At 33.5% G+C, this 22,134-nt stretch overlaps 1 protein-coding gene across 1 annotated transcript; it reads right to left on the bottom strand.

Moving 5' to 3' along the window:
- Positions 1 to 5,488: 5,488 nt before the first annotated feature.
- LOC111716762 (uncharacterized) lies at positions 5,489 to 18,505 on the bottom strand (the record flags this gene model as incomplete). The annotated part of the gene is made up of 2 exons (XM_023492247.1): positions 18,141 to 18,505; positions 5,489 to 7,062 (listed from the first exon to the last, which is right to left on the bottom strand). Coding segments are annotated over exons 1-2 (1,681 nt in total), but the record flags the coding sequence as incomplete, so codon positions are not given.
- Positions 18,506 to 22,134: the final 3,629 nt, after the last annotated feature.

The following is a 22,134-nucleotide window of genomic DNA, read 5'->3' as shown; positions in this document are numbered from 1 at the left end:
AAGTGTTTATTCTTGCGAATAAGCTTGTTGTGAATATGCCAGTTGTTTGGGTGAGATGTTATCTTTTAAGTTATAAAATATACTCGTATGCTTGAGATAAACTCATATGTATGTTATGATATAATTTTAAATTTTAAATGGTATATGTATTGTATATATACATATATATATTGTAATAAACTTGTTATATACTGATACATATATATTGCTATAAACTGTTGCATATGATGTTATTTACTAGTGCTTATGTGGTTATATACTTGTGCTTAAGTGGTTATATGCTTGTGCTTACGTGGTTATATATTGGTGTTTAAGTGGTTATATACTTGTGCTTATGTGGTTATATACTTGTTCTTACGTGGTTATATACTTGTGCTTAAGTGGTTATATACTTGTGCTTATGTGGTTATATACTTGTGTTTTGGGTGGTTATATACTTGTTTTTAAGTGATTATATACTTGTGTGTTGGGTGGTTTGTGTTGCTGAGGTTTATTGGGTTTCCATACACGGATCTATGCATTATCCCCAGTTTAGCAAACTTACAGGGTTTCTTTTACAACAAGGAAAAGGGGATGGTGCGGGAAATATGATCATTATATTTCAGCTAAATCAAAATAACAAAATTGGAAGAAAATCGGCTTTTTATCCTCCCCCCTTCCATTTCTTTTTTCCTCCACCCCTTCCTTCCCCCTCCCCACCCACTAGAATGGGAACACTGTACGGAGTCAAGGTTCCCCCAGGATGCTTGTTGATTTCACCTTATCAGCTGTTCCTTACTCTTATACCTACCCAGGGTCATCTCCAACCCCCATCCTTTTCATCCTACCTCCTTTCCATTCTACCCTTAGCCTATTCATCCTACTCTCATCCATTCTATCCTACCTTCATACTTGCCTTTCTACACCCCATACTTTCCTTCCTTTCCCGATCCTTCTATCCTACCCTTATCCTTTCCATCCTACCCTCATCCTTTCCATCCTACCTTTATCATTTCCATCCTACCCCCTACTTTCCATCCTAACCCGATCCTTCCATCCTAGTCCTACCCTTATCCTTTCCATCCTACCCTCATCCTTCCATCTTACCCTTATCCTTTCTTTTTTTTTAAACATATTTATGAGTGTTTTTTATCTCTTACTTCTCTTAATCTCCTCCCCTTAGCAGACCTCTCTTAAACTTTTGAATAAATCTTTTAATCTTTCACTTTCAGCCTTTTCTCTCTCCCCAATATACATATTTATGATCAGTTTTTTCACAGAGAATTCTCCCTCCACCTTTTTCTTTTTCCCATACACACACATATTCTCACGACTTTAACATTAACAAATTTGTGGTTACACCTGTCCTTCCTCCCTTTATCTTTTCCTCCTCCCTTTCCCCCCCTTTCTCTGTTCCTCCTACTCCTGGTATATTTATAATTTCATCCTTCTAACATTCCTTCTCCTCATTCTCATCTTGCTTCTTCTTCTAATTTTATTATCCGTCAAATTATAATTTTCCAGTCTTTCTCTCCATATTCATTTCGTTAACTAACTTATACCAACCCCCCAGAGCAACCTAACCGGGTTAGGCGGGTCTAACTCTCATTTCTTAACTGTAATAACTCATGCTTTGCAGTTGAATAAAAATATGAAATATATTCATTTTCGAAATCTATTAAACTCTGATATTCTAATTCTGTCTTTGTATAATTTAAAAAAATCCTTTTTATAAAAACAGAATTCGTGATCTCAATTTTATTTAAAAATTAATAAATTAATTCTTGATTCTGAAATATATTGTCGGACGACATGCTCATGGGTAGGAAATGTCGTCTTTTTAGTATTTATTGAATCATCCTGTATATAAGAGGAAGAGGGGTGAAAAAAAACCAGAATTTTGCAGAAAATATGACATTTTAATGAAAACTCTTCAAATTATTTTTTTAAAGCGTTGAAACTCATTATTCTATTTTCTTCAGATTAATTATCAAATTCGCAATTTTCTCTTGCTTAAACAATAAGATAAAGAACAAAAGGAAGGTTAGATGAAAGATAAGATAGATTACAAAAGAAGTTCTTAAATATTAAATTTGGGTAAAATCACAATTTAATATGAGATTTTGAAAAGATTATGTCATTTCAAAAAATATGAAATCCAAACTTTTTCTTCTCTTAAACTTAAAGGGACTGCAAAGCGTAATGTTAAGGGATCCTTCATCCAAAGATAGCAATGCCCGATTTACAACAATACCCTTGAAACCTTAATTTGATTTAAAAAGTGGAAGATAACGTCGTTTTTCTCACTCAAGAGCGTTTAATTCTGATTTTCTTTTAAGCAAGAAATGCGCAAGTTTATTTTGCAGAGAAACCACATATACGAAAAAACAACAGTTTAAATAAACACAACCATGGATATCTAATTCATACTATTTAGATTAGACAAAGCAGTAAAAGCAGTAAATCAGGAATTGACATCTTTGCTTGGAGGGTCATACAAAATTACGCTTACAGCCCCTTTAGAATGTAACATAATGCAATAATTTTTAAATATACACGATTTAAACTATATTTCAATTAATTTCAGATTATTTTCCACTTTAAATTGGAGACCACTGTACGTTAAATTTTAGCCTTGGAAGTATCCTACAAACGGACACACACACAGTTCAACACTCACACAAGGACCTGGACATTATTTACTGGGGATTTTGATGCCCATCTTTCCCCCATATGTTGAAGGTTCATGAACTCTCAACTAATTACAAGATGTTCTCTAGTTTAATCTCTATAGGCCAGGTTCAGAGACACTGACCTTCAAATCCATCAAAAAATGACCTTTTTGGGTATTTTTGTTAAGTACGTTTTAAAGTACACAACGTTTAGGGAATTGGGTTAAATTGATTGATTTTATTATTTTTTAAATGTAAAACAAAGGAATTGAGTTTTTGCCACAAGCTCAAATTTTCTAATCCCTATCTTTGCGACTTGACGGTGTAAACCTTTCATATTTTAAACTCAATCTATTTAATCTAACAGAATTTATAGTTTGAAATATCTGAGGTCTACAACATCAAATTTCAAAGTTTTAAGGATCAGAAAATCAAAGTTTGTAGCAGAAACTCAATTCCTTTGATCTTTTATGAATATATATGATTGAGCTTTTTTACTTACATTACAAAACATAACTTTGTACTTTACAAATTCAATTTATTTAAAAGTGATAAAACAAACTTTTTTCTTAAATATGAACGAAAAATATGAATGTAAAAGAACTGTGTATGCACTTTTGTACACACAAAAATAAGTCTTTTTTACATACATTTTTTCAGACGTTTAGAACATAAATTATAAAAAAAAATTTCATTAAAAATGTTATTTGTACAATGCACAAATTGTAAAAATTGTACATAGTTTAATTACAATATAACAACATTTCTAAAAATAAGTAAAGATATATTGATGATCTTACTTTCTTCTTATTGTCTAAATCAAGGTTATCGAATACATTGTTCATGTAACCTTGGATCGGTGTGCGCTCAATTACTTTTCAACAATTGTAAGCGCTCAAAAATAGACTGAAATTTTACTTGTGCGCGCCAGCATCAATCTGCGCGCTTATTAAATAACAGAACGAGGAACTTTTTGTCCCCCGTAGGAGCACGAGCTTGTAAATCAAATGCATGCCTCTGATTGGTTGGTTTCAGGAAAAATATTGAACAAGTATACGGCAAAAAAACATGAAATGTGCCAAACTAAGGAATTAAGTTTTGCCCCATTCTCAAATTTTCTAATCTCTGTATCTTTGCAACCTGATGCTGTAAACCTTTGATATTTCAAACTCTCATTTTTTGATCTAACAGAGTTAATAGATAAAGGAATTAGAAAATCAGAGTTTGTGGCAAAGGCTCAATTCGTTTGATAATCCACGAAAAAAAGGAAATAAAAAGATGGAGGTTGGATAAAACTGTTTTTAAGACTGACCAAGGCCTCTGTAAACAAACCGTTTATTGAATAATGAACTGAGAAAGCTAATCCCAGATCCAAGATTAAAACGTCGGACAAATCCCGGCTTATCTCACACCGGTATCTCAATCTGACTCGAAGGTCGTAAATTCAAGTTTTGGCCTTTATACTTTTATTGAAAGCCTAGTCCTGGCCTGAAACTAGGTGAACAATGCTTGGCTTGAAGAGACGCTTTAAATTCAGGCAGTTAAGGCAGAGAGGACATAAAGATTTATTATCAGGACAACGGCAAATAATTTGGAAAATATTTTTAATAAAGAAAATCCGCAAAAGTGCCCCGGGAAAATATCAATGTTCTATGGACGGGAGCAGGTCATTTTTGATTTATTTGATAATTTTCTAAAAGGTTAACAAACACATCTAGTTTAGGTAATCTACAATTTCTAGTTTTTATCGTAATAGCTATCAATTTTGTCTACATATAAAATGAATAACACTTTTTTACGAACCAGGTAGGCCATGCAAATAATTTAAAAAATGGCTTTTATACCATGCATTAAGATACGCTAGGTTTACACCCAAACATATTCGTCGTGTGAGGTCTTTAGCCCTCATCACCGGTTTTAGAGGAAACATGAATTTACATATTAATTATTCAGTTTCCAGGAATGCGTTTATTTAGAAATCAGAAATATCTAAATATCTAATAAAATATCTAAAAAATATCTAAATATCTAAATATTTAAAAAATCTTTTTTTTTGGTTTTTGAATCTATCCTCCCTTCTACCACCTTGAAGTGCACTACGAAGTGAACATGTAGGAAGAGATTATTCGATACCCATGAAATTGAGTTAAAGCGCAAACCATAATGGACACAACTCTGCCAAAACAGGCAGTGTGGGTAGGCAGACAGGCAGACAGTTTTGTTTGGGCATACACAGTCATGCCTGGTCAAGATACTTTAATGCGCAAATATCATAACAAAACAAAAACATTTTTAAAACGTGCAAAGTTCAGAAAAAAATGTTAAAATCAAGGTTGGTTGAAATAGAAGATTGATTAAAGCAGAACCTCATCAAATAATTGCCAGGGTTTCATTAGCGAATGAACAAGCGATGCATCTGCAATATGTTTTCCAAATAAAAACAATAATAGAACCTTCGTGGTTTAAATATATGTCTATCTCAAACTGATTCAAATTTTCTAAGAGTTGTCATCTAAATAGTTTCCTTGAAAAACTCGGATTAATTATCAAAATCTTAATTCTTTTAAAATACCGCCAGGAAGAGTAAATCAAGGATTAAAGGTCTTGGGATACCAATTAAATTCCTTCTATCTCCATAGCAAGATAATTCAGGGACGGATTAATAATCTATTAATTCAACTTCAATACCTCATAACGTATGCAATAGTGCATGGATTTGCAATCAGTATTGTACAGAATTATGCACGCCAATTTAAGCATTTCGTAACCTTTACTTAATGTACAATGTACATATTTATATTATTGTATATCATATATATGTATATATAAACATTTACCAAAGAATGTTCCACCGTAATGGCTCTGGGTGGTCCCTATAGTTACACATTTTACAGGTCTGTGCTCTTGTAATTTGCAAGAACAATGTTCTATCTCAATATGCCCTAGTAAATAAGAAACAGGACTTACTTGTTCAGGTTCAAATCTCGGAGCCTGGCAGGGAATCGAAGTCGGAGTGTGCCGAATATTGCAAAAAGAGCAGAATCCGTCCTGGAGCAGGGTTTCCGTTCTCATCTCCCCTCTCAGCAGGGTTTCATTCCTCTCCTTCTCCCTCTGCAGGTTCATATTTCTTATCACAGAGTCCCTGTGCAGGGGTTCGTTTTTTATTGGAAATTTTTGTCCCTGTCGGGTCAAGGGTTGGTTCTCTCCTAGATTTCTTTCATTCATGACTGACCCTAGGATTTCTCCCTGCATGCCAGGATTATTAAATCCAGATCTTACAGTCTCCTCCTTCTCCTTTATAACCTGGCTCAACCCGTCCTCAATTCTCAACCCAGCCTTTGACATAGGTAAACCATAAGGTTCGAGGTTCTCAGGGTGCTCAACAAGCTTTGAAGACTCGCTCATGCTCCGAGAAAGGATCTTTCGATTTGTTCCATGAGTTCCGATCCACTGTTTGGGTTTGAGAGGATAGTTTGAAATATTCTCCGACATGTTCATATAGTTTCCATACGGGTTTTCAAACTGGTGTTGATCCTCCCTGGATAAATGGTCCTGGGTCCAGTCCCCCTCCAGCTCCGTCCCAGCATCTCCGGGTTCAGAATATCTCAGGGTCTCACTGGATGAATGTCTATCCGTATATTTAAGAGTTTCACTAGAACAGTTTGATATCACGGTGGTTACAGATTCACGGCCGCTTGAACTATCATCACTGATGGTTCGACGGTTGATAGAATCTGTTCTCTGGACTAGTTTTAACAGGTTGGACTCCAGGGGGGAGAGATGATCTGGGTTGTTTAACCAGAACTGAGCCTGGTTCTCTCTAGCTAGCTGATCTAGCATAGGAGTAGGTTGCAGGTTTCTACGACTTCGTTGCTTCTGATAACCTTCAAATTTAGCAGCAAACTCCTCCAGTTCCTGGGTCTTAGGACTCTTGTGCATCTCCGCCTGCCTGGAGAAGGACGCCCTTTGTTCTTCTCTCGTCCTGTACGCAGACTGACGAAACCTTCCGCTCAGGTTCTGATAAAACCCCAGATCCTCCTTCGCGGGTAAAGTGACAGAGGAGGAGATATACGGAGCCTCTGCACCCGGGAAGGAACTGTTGAGCTGAGGAGAAACAGTCTCATTACCAACCGGAGGAAGGTTGGATTGAGAGGAGGAACGGATGTGGGAGTAGGGTTCATCAAAATGAGTTTCAAGCAACCTCCCGGAACTATTTTGCCGCGACAACATACTCGGGTTCACCGCTAAAATCTCTTCATGGTCGGGGAAATGGTTCTGTCGTCCTGGTTTGGTTAACACTGGATCAGGTTGTGTTGTGTTGTGTGTGCTCAATGTTGTTAGGTTCGCTGTGGTTGGAGCAGCTGAGCAGGGTTGTGTTGGGTGAGATCTTGGAACTCTCTCGGAGCTTACTCTGAAAAATAAATAAATTTGAGTCTTATTATGATGCATGGAGCGCTTTCCATGTAAACTATACTGCACGCCTTGGGCCAGGCTGGGGGACTGGTCTTTTTTCATCCTCAATTTCTAAGATTTTGTTTTCACAAGCTAGGTTATAAGTACACTGTATCTAAAGGGACTTTATGCGTAATTTTAAGTGACCTTCCATACAAAGATGGCAATGCCCGATTCACAACGATACCATTAAATGCTTTATCTAATCAAGTATGAATTAGATATCAATGTTTTTAATTTAAAAAACTGATTATTTTCCATTGATATTTCTCTACAAAATTAATTTGCACATCTCTAGAAAAACAACATTATCTTCCACATTATTGATCAGATAAAAGTTTTAAGGATACCTTTGTAATAAAATAAAATAAATAAAATAAAATAAAATAAAATGATTCATATAATATTTATGATCTAAGTAAAACACTAAGTTAAAAACTATCATTCACAACATGAATGAAAACAATAAAAAATAAAAATAAACACTTTAAACGGACAAAACGTTAAAAAATGTCAAAAGAGATTTAATAATGTTGGCGGTCGTGTCATACTTGAAAATAACGTTTTTAATTATGAAGACAGTTCCATAAAAGTCACCGAGTTGAAACTGCACAATTGTCCAGGCTTTAATATAAACCTTTGGTATTATTAAAACTAAAGGTTTATTATAAAATGTTTAAGTTTAAAGGTCTAAGGCTCAAATTTTAAGATAAACCTTTGTTATATAGTTGTTATATACAGTGAAACCCTTAATAAGGAATACATCGGAAGAATTTATCAAATGTCGTCTTGACAATTTTTCAATGAGTTTTATACTATATTACTTAAATTATAGTATTTGTGAAAATAAATAAATAGACATGAATACGCGGGAACAGTTTTAAAGAGTTCCATATAATCATTTAATTAAAAAACTAAATATCTGCAACATTCCATTATCAGAAAGTGAAGAATACGACATTTGATGAATTCTTTCGATGTATTCGTTATTAAGGGTTTCACTGTACTAACTAAATGTTGAGAACAGAATAAGATTAATCCTTTAAAATAAAAGTCGAGCATAAAATGTTAAAGTTTAAAATGGAAGGTTTAAGGCTTAAAAGGACCAGAACATAATTATAGGTTTGGAAGAAAGAACAACGCTGATTTTATGTTCAAAAAGGATCTAGAAAAAGTTCTCATGAATTTAAATTGTGAGAAATAAAAATCCGACTGAATCTGTCAAGAAAAGAAATGATTTCTTGCCTCTTCAGGTTGCAAAGATATAGGTATGATAACATTAGAGTTTGTGGCGAGTAATCAGTTACTTCAGAAACGATCCCCCCTTGGAAGATTTCGAATGCAGGAAAAGTTTTCCATGTCATATAAACGTCTCCAGCTAATCTAGTTCTGACTGATCTACTAATCTAACTCCAGCTGTGAGAACTACATGAACCTGCAGCATGAGGATGAGGATGAGATAGAAGGATGAAAGTAAACCTGTAATTAAACAACAAGACTTGCAAACTAATCTAGCCTAGGTTGAGATCTGCTAGCATAGATCCAGAATATAATGAATTAATAATAGAGGTCAGGAAGATCATGGGTTTCTCTTCAATTCATCCTTACTGCAGACAGAATTCAATATACATAACTCTTCAGCATAGGTCGGAGAAACGTTCTAGGATGTCTATACTACAGAGGGTGTCTATACTACAGGGTGTTCTCTTAATATAGGTCGGATAAACGTTCTAGGGTGTCTATACTACAGGGTGTTCTCTTAATATAGGTCGGTAAAACGTTCTAGGGTGTCTATATTACAGGGTGTTCTCTCAATATAGGTCGGATAAACGTTCTAGGGTGTCTATACTACAGGGTGTCCTCTTATTATAGGTTGGATAAACGTTCTAGGATGTCTATATTACAGGGTGTTCTCTCAATATAGGTCGGATAAACGTTCTACAGTGTCTTTACTAGAGAGCCTTTCCTCTCAATACAGGTCGGACTCCGATAAACTTTCTAGGGTGTCTTTACTACAGGGGTTTCCTTGATACATGTTGGATAAACGTTCTAGGGTGTCTTTACTACATTGTACGAAGTGGTGCAACGTTTTTCAACACTTATGTAGTGAGTATCTGATTTTAGTAATACTTTAACTTGAGATTAGTCGATTTTGTTTTTATCTTTCCAATCCATGCTTTTATTCTTATATCTATCTATCTATATCCTTAACTGTTCTCTTAACAGGAACTATCATTTCAATCTTTAACTGTCTTTCATCATAGTTCCGCCTTTGTATATTATATTATATATATATATTAATTGTTTTCAAGTAGTTTTGATTATACTAAAACTGAATATATTTAGATTTCAAGTAGTTTTGATTATAATAAAACTGAATATATTTAGATTTCAAGTAGTTTTGATTATAATAAAACTGAATATATTTAGATTTCAAGTAGTTTTGATTATAATAAAACTGAATATATTCAGATTTCAAGTAATTTGATTATAATAAAACTGAATCTATTTAGTTGTCAAAAATTGTCCACTAGGTCTTTCTTTTTATCATTTCCATATCTTTCTATTTTCATGCTTGTCAACTTAAATTGACATATTTATAACCTGTCTTTCTATGTACATAGATATGTATCTACCCATTTACCTATCTACCTATCTACCTATCTACCTATCTACCTATCTACCTATCTACCTATCTACCTATCTACCTATCTACCTATCTAAATCTAGGACTAAAGTTGGGAAGAGGTTCTCCAGGTATGCCTGTATACTGAGTATCCCTGACCCAGGAGTTGAACTATGGGAACAGATTAGAGTCTGGATAAAATCTGATGATAAAACTCTGACTTATTTGTGTCCCTAGTCTAGGTTCTATATATTATATAATCCTGTTTCATTATCTCTTCTTCTATCTTCTTCAACCCTAGTTTTATACTTAGTTCTCAGCCACACAGACAGAGGAACAGAATGATAAACATATAAGATAGATAGACATGAAACTGAACAGAAAGATGAACATATAAGATAGATAGACATGAAACTGAACAGAAAGATGAACATATAAGATAGATAGACATGAGACTGAACAGAAAGATGAACATATAAGATATATAGACATGAAACTGAACAGAAAGCTCAATATATAAGATAGATAGACATGAAACTGAACAGAAAGAGAAACATATAAGAAAGATAGACATGAAACTGAACAGAAAGATGAACATATAAGATAGATAGACATAAAACTGAACAGAATAATGAACATATAAGATAGATAGACATGAAACTGAACAGAATGAGGAACATATAAGATAGATAGACATGGAACTGAACAGAATGATGAACATATAAGATAGATAGACATGAAACTGAACAGAATGATAAACATATAAGATAGATGGATAAATAAGTGAACATAACTATGGACACCTAGATAAACAGGTAGCGAGATAATTCGATGGACATAAAGATATACATACAGATATAAGAACAGATATTTATATGAACACTTAGTTAAACCAGTAAATGGACATTGGACGGTTAGTCCCAATAGATAATCAAAAAGAAACGACCAGACACAAAATCCGACCGAATTCAATCATTGTTTTCAAATCAATGCAAATCTTTGTAGAAAATTCATAAATCGTCTATTCTTTGACCTCCTCTGACCCGTATCGTCCAACCCCCCGCTCATCTTTTTCCCATCAATCCAAATATTTGCAAGAATCGCAAACAAGAATTACAAGGCCTAAAATATTGGGAACATTGTTATTTCTTGTTGTTGTTGGAACATTTACAGATCTAGACTCATGAAATAAATAAAATATTATGCTAAGAAAATGTGAATTAAGTTAAGTTAGGAGTGTGTAAAGTAAACAGGTGCGAGATAGCAGTTAGAAAGTGAGACATTGAAGTAAAAAGAGTTATGTTGATATATCTATCTGTCAATGATATCTACCTCCCTCATATATTATTTTCTTTTAAGTCTTGTATATCTATCTACTAATCTATCTGTCTATCTCTCTATCTATCTACTAATCTATCTAACTATCTCTCTATCTGTTGGTGTTGAATTGTCTCTTATTTGGTTCCATTATCCAACTTCTTCTTTCATTGTGAACATTAGTGAGTTTTTGTCTTAATACAACTCTACTCTGATAAAGACCCACAATAGTAGCTAGATAGTGAAATAGATAGGTAGATAAACAATATGGCGGAGTAGAAGATAGGTAGATTAACAATAAGGTGGAGAAGACAACGGATAGATAAACAATATGGCGGAGTAGAAGATAGGTATATAAACAATATGGCGGAGTAGAAGATAGGTAGATTAACAATAAGGCGGAGAAGACAACGGATAGATAAACAATTATGGCGGAGTAGAACATAGGTAGATAAACAATATGGCGAAGTAGAAGATAGGTAAATAAACAATATGGTGGAGTAGAAGACGGATAGATAAACAATATGGCGGAGTAGAAGAAGGATAGATAAACAATATGGCGGAGTAGAGGACGGATAGATAAACAATATGGCGGAGTAGAAGACGAATAGATAAACAATATGGCGGAGTAGAGGGCGGACAGATAAACAATATGGCGGAGTAGAAGACGGATAGATAAACAATATGGCGGAGTAGAAGAAGGATAGATAAACAATATGGCGGAGTAGAAGAGGGATAGATAAATAATATGGCGGAGTAGAAGACGGATAGATAAACAATATGGCGGAGTAGAAGACGAATAGATAAACAATATGGCGGAGTAGAGGACGGATAGATAAACAATATGGCGGAGAAGAAGACGGATAGATAAACAATATGGCGGAGTAGAAGTCGGATAAACAATATGGGGGAGTAGAAGACGGATAGATAGACAATATGGCGGATTAGAAGACGGGTAGATAAAAAATATGGCGGAACAAAGACGGATATATGTATTTGAAAAAGTTGACTAAACAACTCCGTGTTGGACGAAAACACAGCACATTCCAGCTTCCAAGGAAAGGTTACCAATCATAGTCATTCATGCATTCATTCATGCTATTCATCATCATCTTTATTCATTCTTTCATTCATTTTGTCATTCATTTGCAGCATTTCTAGTTTACAATGAATGTATGTGCATTATCCATCTAAAAACGGTTAGACGTTTGTTTAAAATGTTAATATTTTCTCTATCAAAATCTGACTGGTTTGGTGCAAGAAATTACCGTTGTATTTTATCTAAAATGTCGGTTATTTGGTCAAAATAAACAGGGTTGCTTGCTAAGTATACTGTTCTCAAGTTTCCAAGTTGAACCTGAATAAATAAAAAAAATGTCTGGCAGAGTTGTTGAAATCTCCAAATGCCCCCCCCCCCTCCTCCTCGCCTTGGATTCTTTTCTTGTCAAGATAACGATCTCGATGCTTTTAATAATCAAGAGGTCGGACTCTTTACTGGGCCAGGGGGGGGGGGATATGACAAGGATGGGAGGGTGTGGGGTAAGGGGGGGTTAGAAATATTTATTTATCTACCATATGCCTGTAATCCTCGAAAAAATGTTACAAATCTTAACATTGTTATTTCTACATACACTTAGAAGTCAAAGAGAAATAATTTCAAAATCCTGATTTCAGACCAAACATCTGATTTTTTCATAGAAGACTTTACAAGAGTGCAATCTCCTATTTTGACGGGAACTTCTCTAGAGTTTGGTGTGAATGAACTAAACTCTGTAATCTAAGGACACAATAGTGGCTCAAGATAACTCCCAACTAACTTCAGAATAAAACAAATTACCGTGACAAGATATTTTTTGACACATTTCTTAAAATATATTTGTTGGGGGTAGGGTGGGNATGGACAGTTGTAAAACTCGGTTAGGAAATTTTGTTAAATTTCTGAAATAAAACCCAGATTATTTTACATTTTAGAGCCTTGCTTGTTCAATAAATCCCTTTTTTCCCGTTTTAGAATTATGTAAAGATCTACTTTACTTAACCACAAACCACTCCCTTCCCCCCAAACCGAGGCCCAGCACACACTTTTACTTTTACTTTTATCCTATCTACACTCTCTACCCTCTCTACCCTCTCTACCATCTCTATCCTCTCTACACTCTCTACCCTCTGTCTCTACCCTCTCTACCCTCTAATCTCTGTGATCTAGATTGGATATAACAAAAAACCGTAGGACAATTACAGGGTTGATTATTCATTGGATCCCACCCCCTCGCTCCACTCTTCCTCAGGCCTTCTTTTCCGCTCCGCAGCTCCCTTCGATCCTATCATTGGATCCCCCCCCTCGCTCCACTCTTCCTCAGCCTTCTTTTCCGCTCCGCAGCTCCCTTCGATCCAATCATTTCTTTCCCTTTTTCAAATTTTTACCTTATTTTTTTTAGCTTTTTCGTTTTTTTTCAACAATTCCTTAACCTTAAATCTCCATTTCTTTTGTTAAAAACACAGATGTACTTATTGTTAATTATATAGATTCCAAAACTATACTAATTCTAAATTACTGTTATTTAAATGCAATAAGTTTGTTTCCGTTACTTCTTACTTATGTTGCATTTATTTTTAATCTTAAAAATTAAATTTTAATTCCTTTCATAAGAAAGATAAAATCTAGAAGGAAAAAATTACTTGTCACAGCATTAATTTAATCAATTATGAAACACAAAAAAATGCTAATCCAAGGCTTTGACCGAACACAAAGAACATGTAGAATTATGGAACCAGAAAAGTGTAAAATGAACAAAAAAGAGACAATCCTTGGTTTTTGTCCCTTCAGAGAAGGGTTCGGGCTAAATTACTGCTATAAGATGACGGTTAGGTTTTAGGGTTTTTGTAGATTCTGTAACACTCCAGTATATGCTCAAGAGTTGGATTTGGTGAAATCTTTGCAATTAACCCTATCCCTGCTGGGGTACTTGAAAACCAGGATATGCTGGGGAGGGGTCAATTTGACCCCCCCCTCTAAATCCCATGTTTTATGTCCAAATATGACAAATGATACATCATTAGAAAGCTCTTGTGCTCTACTTTTAGAATCTGCAAAAAAATTTGCAAATTTGCAAAAATTGAATTTTTTATCGCAAAATCCAGTTATAAAGTAAAAATGTTTGCAAAAAAAAATTTGTCCAAAAAATGAAAAATAATACATTTTTGAAAAGCCCTTGACCATGCCATTTCAAATATGCAAACATTTTTGCAAAATTTTAAATAACCTGATTTTTAATCCAGAAAAACTAAAAATGTGCAAATTTCCTTTGACAGGTTGTTTGCAAAAAAAATGCAATTTTTTTTTCGCAAAACTTGTGTAATCCGTTTCCTTATGTCATAGGCTTTCCAAAAAGCTAAATTTTATCAAAATCTGACAAGTGAAAGTGGGTCAAAACAAAGATTTAGTTTGTTACAGGCAAAAGCAGTAATTCAGGCAGTGTGCCTGAGGACTCAGGCAGTTAGTATTAAAGCCCGGTTTTAGGCTTAAAGGGAGGGCTTTGGGTATGTAAGAAAAGTAAGAAAATTTCAACAGCCTCAGACCAATACTTTTTGAGTTATGTTAAAAAAACTACAGGGGGGGGTCAAATTGACCCCCCCCCCAGAAGGAATAGGGTTAATACCTTGAAATACCTTGGAGATAGGGGGGGGGGGAATTTCAAGTTAAAAGTGAAAGAGACATTTAATCTTTCGTTTTCATCAAACTTTAAAAATGTATACTAAAAAATGTTCAAATATGTAAGCTTCAACTCTGCAAATAAAATGTTTCTCTCTATAACCTATCTTTTTGACTTTCTTTATATTTTTTTGATATATAATTTTTTTTACTTAACAGTTATCAATTTTACATTTTATCTTTTCCACTATTACCCTTATCGGCGAATTTTAATTCACCAATTAATCAAATTTTCAACAGAAAAACAGGTTAAATGAAAATTGATCTTAAATATTAATGAATTTGGGTGAAAATGTTCCCTTGCCACGTTTAAAATTAGAACTTTACTGTTACTTTTTAAATACTCTTTACTCTTAACTTAATTACTATCTGTAAAAGTTATTGCTTAAAAGTGTTGGTGGCCAGTCCAGGGATATCTATCTATCTATCTATCTATCTATCTATCTATCTATCTATCTATCTATCTATCTATCTATCTATCTATCTATCTATCTATCTATCTATCTATCTATTTATTTATCTATCTAATTTCTAATCTATTGCTGATGTATTTATCTATCGATGTATTGCTGCTAGGTTTGCGGTTCTTTCCTTTTGTTTTCCTGATTAGTTGAAATACTTTACATTGTCAACACAATTCATAGGTAGACAGATAAACAGATATACAGATACCAAATAGACAGATAGACAAAATAAACAGATTGACGGAGAAGCAGATAGACAGATGGAATTATGTTAGACAGATAGATAGATAGATAGACAGACAGATAGATAAATGATAGACCCAAAAACAGAAAGAATATATAGAAATATAGCAAACAAATAGAAAAAATTAAAACACAGATAGATAGATAGATTAAATATAAAAAGATATATGGATAGAAAAATAGACAGACAGACAGACATACAGACAGCAAGAAATATACCCTTTAACTGATAGACAGAAATACAAATAAAAGTTTAGAGCTCCAAGAAAGAAAGAAAGATATTCTTTCTTACTGATACACAGAAACACAAATACAATTTTAAAGCTCCAAGAAAGAAATGCTAAGATGGGTTGATGCCGTTGGTCACCAATCCATTCACAATACCTTAATTGACAGCTGGAATAGAATTTTATACGTCCGTTACTGGTTGGGAATCAACTGGATAATTTGACGAATGCCGCTGACCTGCGCGGCCCGGTCAGACTCTGATAATTAACCTAGGTCACATGGGGCAACTTGAGTGACGCAACAAGTCCCATCTAACTTTTAAATATCCTCCTCTTGTGACGCAATTTCAACAGTACAAGAAGTGCTAATATTCCGGTAAATGTTTAAATATGCCTCCCCCCCATACCACCCCGGTCAATCTATGACGTAACCTCCCTCGTATGACGCACTTAGAATGACGCTATAAATAGCACGTGACAGTTTTTGCGTGTTTCCCGTTGCTAAAATCATCCTTAGTATTTACCATTGATTAGCTAATTTGAGTTTCTATTATTTGCTATATTTGCATCTCAAGATGATTGACATGCATTCAACAGATTTTCAAATGCAACAGGATGCAGCTTATGCTGATAGATATACATAGGAAGTGCGTGGGGGGGGGGAGGTGATGGAAAATATAGAGTGGGAGGGTCGGGGGGTTTAGTTATCTCAAAAGAATAATTTATGTATCCAAAAAAGTTCTAATTCCCCCCCCCCCAAAAAAAAAAGGGGGGAGGGTGAATAACTTACGGGAAAATATTTACCCCGGAAAGAAATAATTGTTTAGAAACTACAATTAAGTAGATAAAGGATTCAATACGAATTGTTATATCTGAAGAATAATTGTAATCGTATCAAGGAAGATGATTGAAACCTGAGAAGAGGAAATGTATCCCCCTCCGCACTAAACTAAACTTAAATTATAATTTAATTTTATCATTCGAATTCGGTTAAAACTGTACAATATTTAAAACAAGTAGAAAAGAAGCTTTTGGTGAAGATGACTTGAAGGGGGGGGGGGTATCATATATCTAAGTAGAATATCTAGTTGTATTGAAGTATGTAGGGTGGGTGCTGCAAGGATTTCATCTAACTATTTAACTTTGCCTATCAACTCATTTCATCAGATTCTAAATCATACAATCCATCTTTTCATCCATCCTTAACCATTAAACTTCATCCATCTTTAACCATTTAACTTCATCTATATTTTCATCCATCCTTAACCTTTAAACTTAATCCATCTTTTCGTCCATCCATAACCATTAATTATATTCATCCTTTCATCCATCTTTTCATCCATAAATTCTAGCTAATTGATTAAAAATTTAAAAAAATCGATCCTTAAAACGTAACCACCCAAATGGATGAATTTGAACGTCGACTTTGCACTCAAACTAAGTAGTTATTCATCATTAAAACATTGTATACAGGGTGTCCCACGAAACATGACAGTTGGTATAAATAGTTTAGAATGTCTTCTTCCATAATTTGATAAGTTTTTTAATACGAAAGACAATAATAAAAATATTATTTAGGAGTCATATTATAGTAACATTAATTTCAAAGTAAAATATACTAGAGCAAAAGATTTTTTAAACGAAATAAACTGCAAACAGCCTTTAATATCTTATACACTGTATGGAAGACGACATTCAAAACTATTTATCAACTGTCATGTTTCGTGGGACACCCTGAATGTCACAAATAAATCCACAATTTCTCCACAAACTACATTATCAGCTCAATTACTACACATTGCCGGTCACTCCCTTTAACCATTTAGTTTATCCATCCTTAACCATTAAACTTCATCCATCTTTTCACCCATCCTTTCATCAATCCTTTCATCACTTTACTTATCTACAAGTTCTTAATTTAATTTCACTTATTAATCCGTCATTTACCAAGCCTTTATTCACTAATAACTACCACGGTAATTAAATTGATCCGTAGATCTGCATAGTATGGAGATCAAGGCTTGATCCCAATAAGTTCTGACTTTTAGTTTATTGGATGAAATTCACTGTCCTTAGACACCATTTTTTCAATTTCAGTTATTCAACGTAAGATGAAAATGTTTCTATAAATTTAGGTATTTGGAATTCAAAAATTCTTTCTTTCTAATTTTATAATCCCTACATCTTTTCAACCTTAAGTCGAAAACCTTTGATTTTACAAACTATGAATCAACATTATAAGATCATCAGGTTGCAAATTGCATAGATATAGGAATGATAAAATTGAAGTTTGTAGCGAGTAAATAGTTCCTTTTGAAAAATGTCTAAATAATAATATTGGATGAATTGTGTATCTATCTACCATTACACGTATATAAGATGGGTTTTATCATGATGATGACGGATTTGTAAACTGAGAAGGATTAAAATCCGTTCTATGAGACAAACCTTAGATCAGGTTCAGGTTCAAATTCAATCAGCACCGGATGATGATCATTGGAGAGCAGGGTTGTTTGCACCCCCTTGGGACGAAGCTCCCGAGATACATTATACATTAGGTCATTAACTAATCAACACTCATAATCACTTCTTGGTTGTATTTTCACCGCAAGTTTGAGGTTGGGGACAGGGTATAGTTAATACACTGAACCCACGCAAGTTTAAGCGCAAATACCGCAAGTGTTTTTAAATATTCTTAGAAAACATTGTTGAGTACACTTAGCGCTGTTTGCACTGTCAAAGTTGAATCGGAAAAAGAGAGAGTGTCTGCAATCACGTCTGTAACGTCTGCACACCTACAGACGACTGCCCAACTGAACTGACAGGCCGTTACTCGACCGAACCTGGCCCACAAATTCCGGGCTGGGGCAGGTATTTGTAGATTTCAAATTTAGAATTTAATAACCAACTTTTAATCATGTTTGTTGGGATTTAACATTTTTCTGATAAAAAATTATTTCTTGAAAAAATATTGTTAAGACAAATGCAAGACCGGTATATTTGGGCTGAAGCGGGTTTCAGGACATACTAACACTGGGCCTTACGGTCACTTTAATAATTTAATGATTATATTTGCAAAACTTATTTTCACTTTTTTGAATGCTATAAAAAATTTAGTTTTGATGTAGATTTCTTGTAGTTCTTGTAATTCAAGAATATATTTTTTTTGATTCATCATTTAAACAATGAACAGCTGGTCATATGACATAATTTGTTTACCTTAGTAGTTTTAAAGAAAGAGCTTTCATTCTTAGGCTAAAAAACATACAGTGAGAAATAGAAAACTATGAATTTAATGTCGTCTTTTCCATTCTTTTACTTTAGAAATATTCACAAGGATTTTGATTTTTTTATGTATCTCTAAAAAATGTTAAGAAAACAATTACAAAACCCTCAGTGAGATTTCATAATTTAAAAAAAAACAAAGACCACGAGAATTCCCCTGTTTTCTGATTCTCACTGTGAACTCCTCCCTCCCTGCAAAATGAAACCTATTTATATAAATTCTATGAGTTAATACCATATCATATTGGACAATGCTGAAATCATTTATATTTTGCACTACCAACTAAATAATGAAATATTTCTCTACGTCATTTGAAAATATTTATATTTTGCACTACCAACTAAATAATGAAATATTTCTCTACGTCATTTGAAATATTTATATTTTGCACTACCAACTAAATAATGAAATATTTCTCTTCGTCATTTGAAATATTTATATTTTGCACTACCAACTAAATAATGAAATATTTCTCTACGTCATTTGAAAATATTTATATTTGCACTACCAACTAAATAATGAAATATTTCTCTTCGTCATTAAATATTTATATTTTGCACTACCAACTAAATAATGAAATATTTCTCTACGTCATTTGAAAATGGTTGCAACATTATGCGAAGTAGTCTTGATTATTCTCTACGCTTTCCAGAAGATGACATTTTAGTCGGACCAAAACATTTCTTGGAAATCAAATATTTGATTCGATCCTTTTCTATATCTTTTATCTATTCAGAGAAGGAGCAACCGTACACTTTAATAATATTACTTTTAGTATTAAACTTAGAGGTAGCCATTTCTATCATTTTATTTTCTACCTATATCTTCCCTTATGTTATCTCTCTTTATCCATGTATTATCTCCCTGTATCCCTATTTGTATTATCTCTCTGTATTTCTCCTTGTATTATCTCTCTGTATTTCTCCTTGTATTATCTCCCTGTATCCCTCCTTGTATTATCTCCCTGTATCCCTCCTTGTATTATTTTCTCCCTATATCCCTCCTTGTATTATCACCCTGTATCCCTCCTTGTATTATCTCCCTGTATCCCTCCTTGTATTGTCTCCCTGTATCCCTCCTTGTATTATCTCCCTGTATCCCTCATCATATTATCTCCCTGTATCCCTCCTTGTATTATTCCCCTGTATCCCTCCTTGTATTATCTCCCTGTATCCCTCCTTGTATTATCTCCCTGTATCCCTCCTTGTATGTATCCCTCCTTGTATTATCTCCCTGTATCCCTCCTTGTATTATCTCTCTGTATCCCTCCTTGTATTATCGCCCTGTATCCCTACTTGTTTTATTTTCTAGTATAGCTTTTTATAGTACCCTGCTGTATCACTCCTTCTAAGTTCTATCTGTATGATGTATCTGTTCAAGTATCTGTTCAAGTATCTGTATCTCAATCCTGATATCTCAACACTGGATTAATCTCTGGATCGTGATCTAAGGATCAGACTGAGACAAATCCAGGAGGGGGACAAAACAACTAAATCTTAATTTAACTGGGCTTTTCTTCTCTCCTCCTGGTTCTTTAGTTCTTTAGTTCTTTAGTTCTTTAGTTCTTTAGTTCTTTATTTCTTTATTTCTTTGTTTCTGTATTTCTTTGTTTCTTTGTTTTTTTATTTCTTTATTTCTTTATTTCTTTATTTCTTTATTTCTTTGTTTCTGTATTTCTTTGTTTCTTTGTTTTTTTATTTCTTTATTTCTTTATTTCTTTATTTCTTTATTTCTTTATTTCTTTATTTCTTTATTTCTTTATTTCTTTATTGCTTTATTTCTTTATTTCTTTATTTCTTTATTTTTTTATTTCTTTCTTTATTTCTTTCTTTATTTCATTATTTTTTTCACTTCATTATATATATTTTTTTTCTTTATTTCTTTAGATATTAATTTCTTCTTTTCTTTAATTCTACATATTATCATCATTATAATTAATTTTATTTCTAATATCTTATTTTTTTTCTTTTTAAATATCTTGAATTTTTGCACTTCGTGCTTTTAAAATATAATCTATCTTGCAGCAGACAGAGAGAGAAATATGTAGCAAGGATGACAAGACTTTAAAACCTGTGCATTATTTAGAGACCGAACAGTTTAGGAAGCTCTCCAAAAATAAAGACACGCCCTGTCTCGCAAAATATAATCCCCCCGTTAATGTTGAAGAATCATTAATAGAATGGGGGGGGGGGTATTTTGTATAAAAATTTGCATTTTTTTATTGCCTGGACATTTTTAATCTGAACGATTAAATCTCTAGATTGCTCAATCAGAAAAGTCTTTGTTGTTATCGAAAAGGAAAAAAATGGCGCAGAAAATGTAGAAAATTGAGAATTGATTAAATTTGCAACATCAAACGCTCAACTAGAATCAAACGAATCTAGTACAGACATATTTCTCGGATATTTTATTTAAAAATGTCTCAACTGATAAATGCGCAAAAACTACGCATGCGCCAATGATTGATTGAGAGAATAAAAAGCGTATCCTTACACCTCGATGATACCCAAGATGTGCTAATGTTCCTGATTTTCTACGCAGTTCTACGCAATATCACCCTAGGTATTCATGCGTAACATCGGATAATACAAGAGATTTCTTTTATACTTTTCAACTTTTTATTCAAATTTTTGCTTTATAGTTTGGATCAAAAGATTTGACCTACTGAAGTCTGATACTTGTCATGTGTCTAAATAAAGACTTTACAACGTGTTTCTAAACTCTCGTCAGTAAATTCTTCTAAACCCCTGTATAATCTGGATAAAAACGGCTTTATTATTTTCTGAAGTAATCTTTAAATATTTTTACTTGTACAGTTTATAGGTGTCAATACCGAATATATCTGAAAGGATATTATTATTCTTAGAACTATGAATATATTTTATTTGACAGATGAAGAAATAGAGGGCAAAAAAGTTGCGATTTAAAATACCACATTAATTGATAGCTCATGCACTGTATTCGATATAATTTCTTAAATATTAGGCATTGATTAAATTGTAGATGATCCTGTATACTAAAAAAATGTTATGTAGATGTATATATTTAATATATGATTGATTCGATTTCGAACTCTGTAATTATTAATACTTTCTGTCTGTATGATAGAAAACAATTTAGAATTGTGATTACTAACTCTGTAATCATTCTGTATGA

The sequence above is a fragment of the Eurytemora carolleeae genome, unplaced genomic scaffold (assembly GCF_000591075.1).
Source record: "Eurytemora carolleeae unplaced genomic scaffold, Eaff_2.0 scaffold1411, whole genome shotgun sequence".
NCBI classification, from domain to species: Eukaryota; Metazoa; Arthropoda; class Copepoda; order Calanoida; family Temoridae; genus Eurytemora; species Eurytemora carolleeae.
The sequence above is the reverse complement of the archived record's forward strand: the minus strand, read 5'-3'. Positions and strand labels throughout refer to the sequence as shown.